The sequence below is a fragment of the Carlito syrichta genome, unplaced genomic scaffold (genome assembly GCF_000164805.1).
Source record: "Carlito syrichta isolate Samal-C Ts95f unplaced genomic scaffold, Tarsius_syrichta-2.0.1 Scaffold314117, whole genome shotgun sequence".
Lineage (NCBI taxonomy): Eukaryota > Metazoa > Chordata > Mammalia > Primates > Tarsiidae > Carlito > Carlito syrichta.
The window spans coordinates 1008323-1009085 of NW_007258213.1; the positions used below are offsets into that span (position 1 = coordinate 1008323).

Consider the following 763-nt stretch of genomic DNA (forward strand, 5'->3'; position numbering starts at 1 on the left):
TACATAAAAACAGAACCAGAATTTGAATTCAGGACTTATTCCTTTTCGGCCAGAGCATTTGTATTATGGTTGTTTTTTCCCCCCGATTCCACCCCCACATGCAAGCAAGCCCCCGACCCCGCTGCAGCCCCGCTCTCTGCAAACACGCACGCTACCCGGCTCCCCGCCCCCACCCCTGCGCCGGGAGCCGCGGCGTGGCTGCATTGTAGCCACTCTTCCTGCGGCCCCGCGCGCGCCCCGGAGACCGGCAGCCCCTCTTGGATGGGGGCGCCCGGAGAACGCGAGGAAGGAGGGAGAGGAAGGAAGCCGCCGCGGGAGGGGGGAAGAGGAAGCGCGGGGGGGAAGGCCACCAGCACCAAGCATGGCCGGGACTGCTGCAGAACCACGTGGGTCTGTTTGCAATTTACAAACGTCGCGACTCGCCCGCCTGCAGCGGACAAAAGTGACCGGGGCCGCTCAGGGCTCCCACGTTCCAAGGGAGGAGGGTCCCCAGCGGCGCGAACCCGGCGCAAGGGGCTGCAGCCGCCCCGGCGACTAAGAAAGGGGAGCGGAGTCGGCGGCGCGGGCCATGCGTGCGCACACGCGCGCCCGCCCGGGCGGGCTGGCCTGGGGCTGCAATGGTAGGAAGGGGGTGGGGGGGAGGAGGAGTACACACCTACAGAGCCCTCCTATCACTTCTTTCTCTGTTTTCCTGAAATGTTGCAAAGAGGGCACCTTCTGAGTGGGCACCATGAAATACTCCATAGCGATCGGCCCCCTCCTC

At 65.0% G+C, this 763-nt stretch overlaps 1 protein-coding gene across 1 annotated transcript in view; it reads right to left on the reverse strand.

Annotated features, from left to right (window-relative positions):
• Window positions 1–757, reverse strand: part of TFAP4 (transcription factor AP-4) — a 13494-nt gene extending 12737 nt beyond the window's left edge. Inside the window, exon 1 of the mRNA XM_008071135.2 lies at window positions 656–757. Coding sequence (XP_008069326.1) covers window positions 656–744 — 89 coding nt within the window. The 5' untranslated portion in view covers window positions 745–757. The remainder of the gene's footprint in view (window positions 1–655) is intronic.
• Window positions 758–763: the final 6 nt, after the last annotated feature.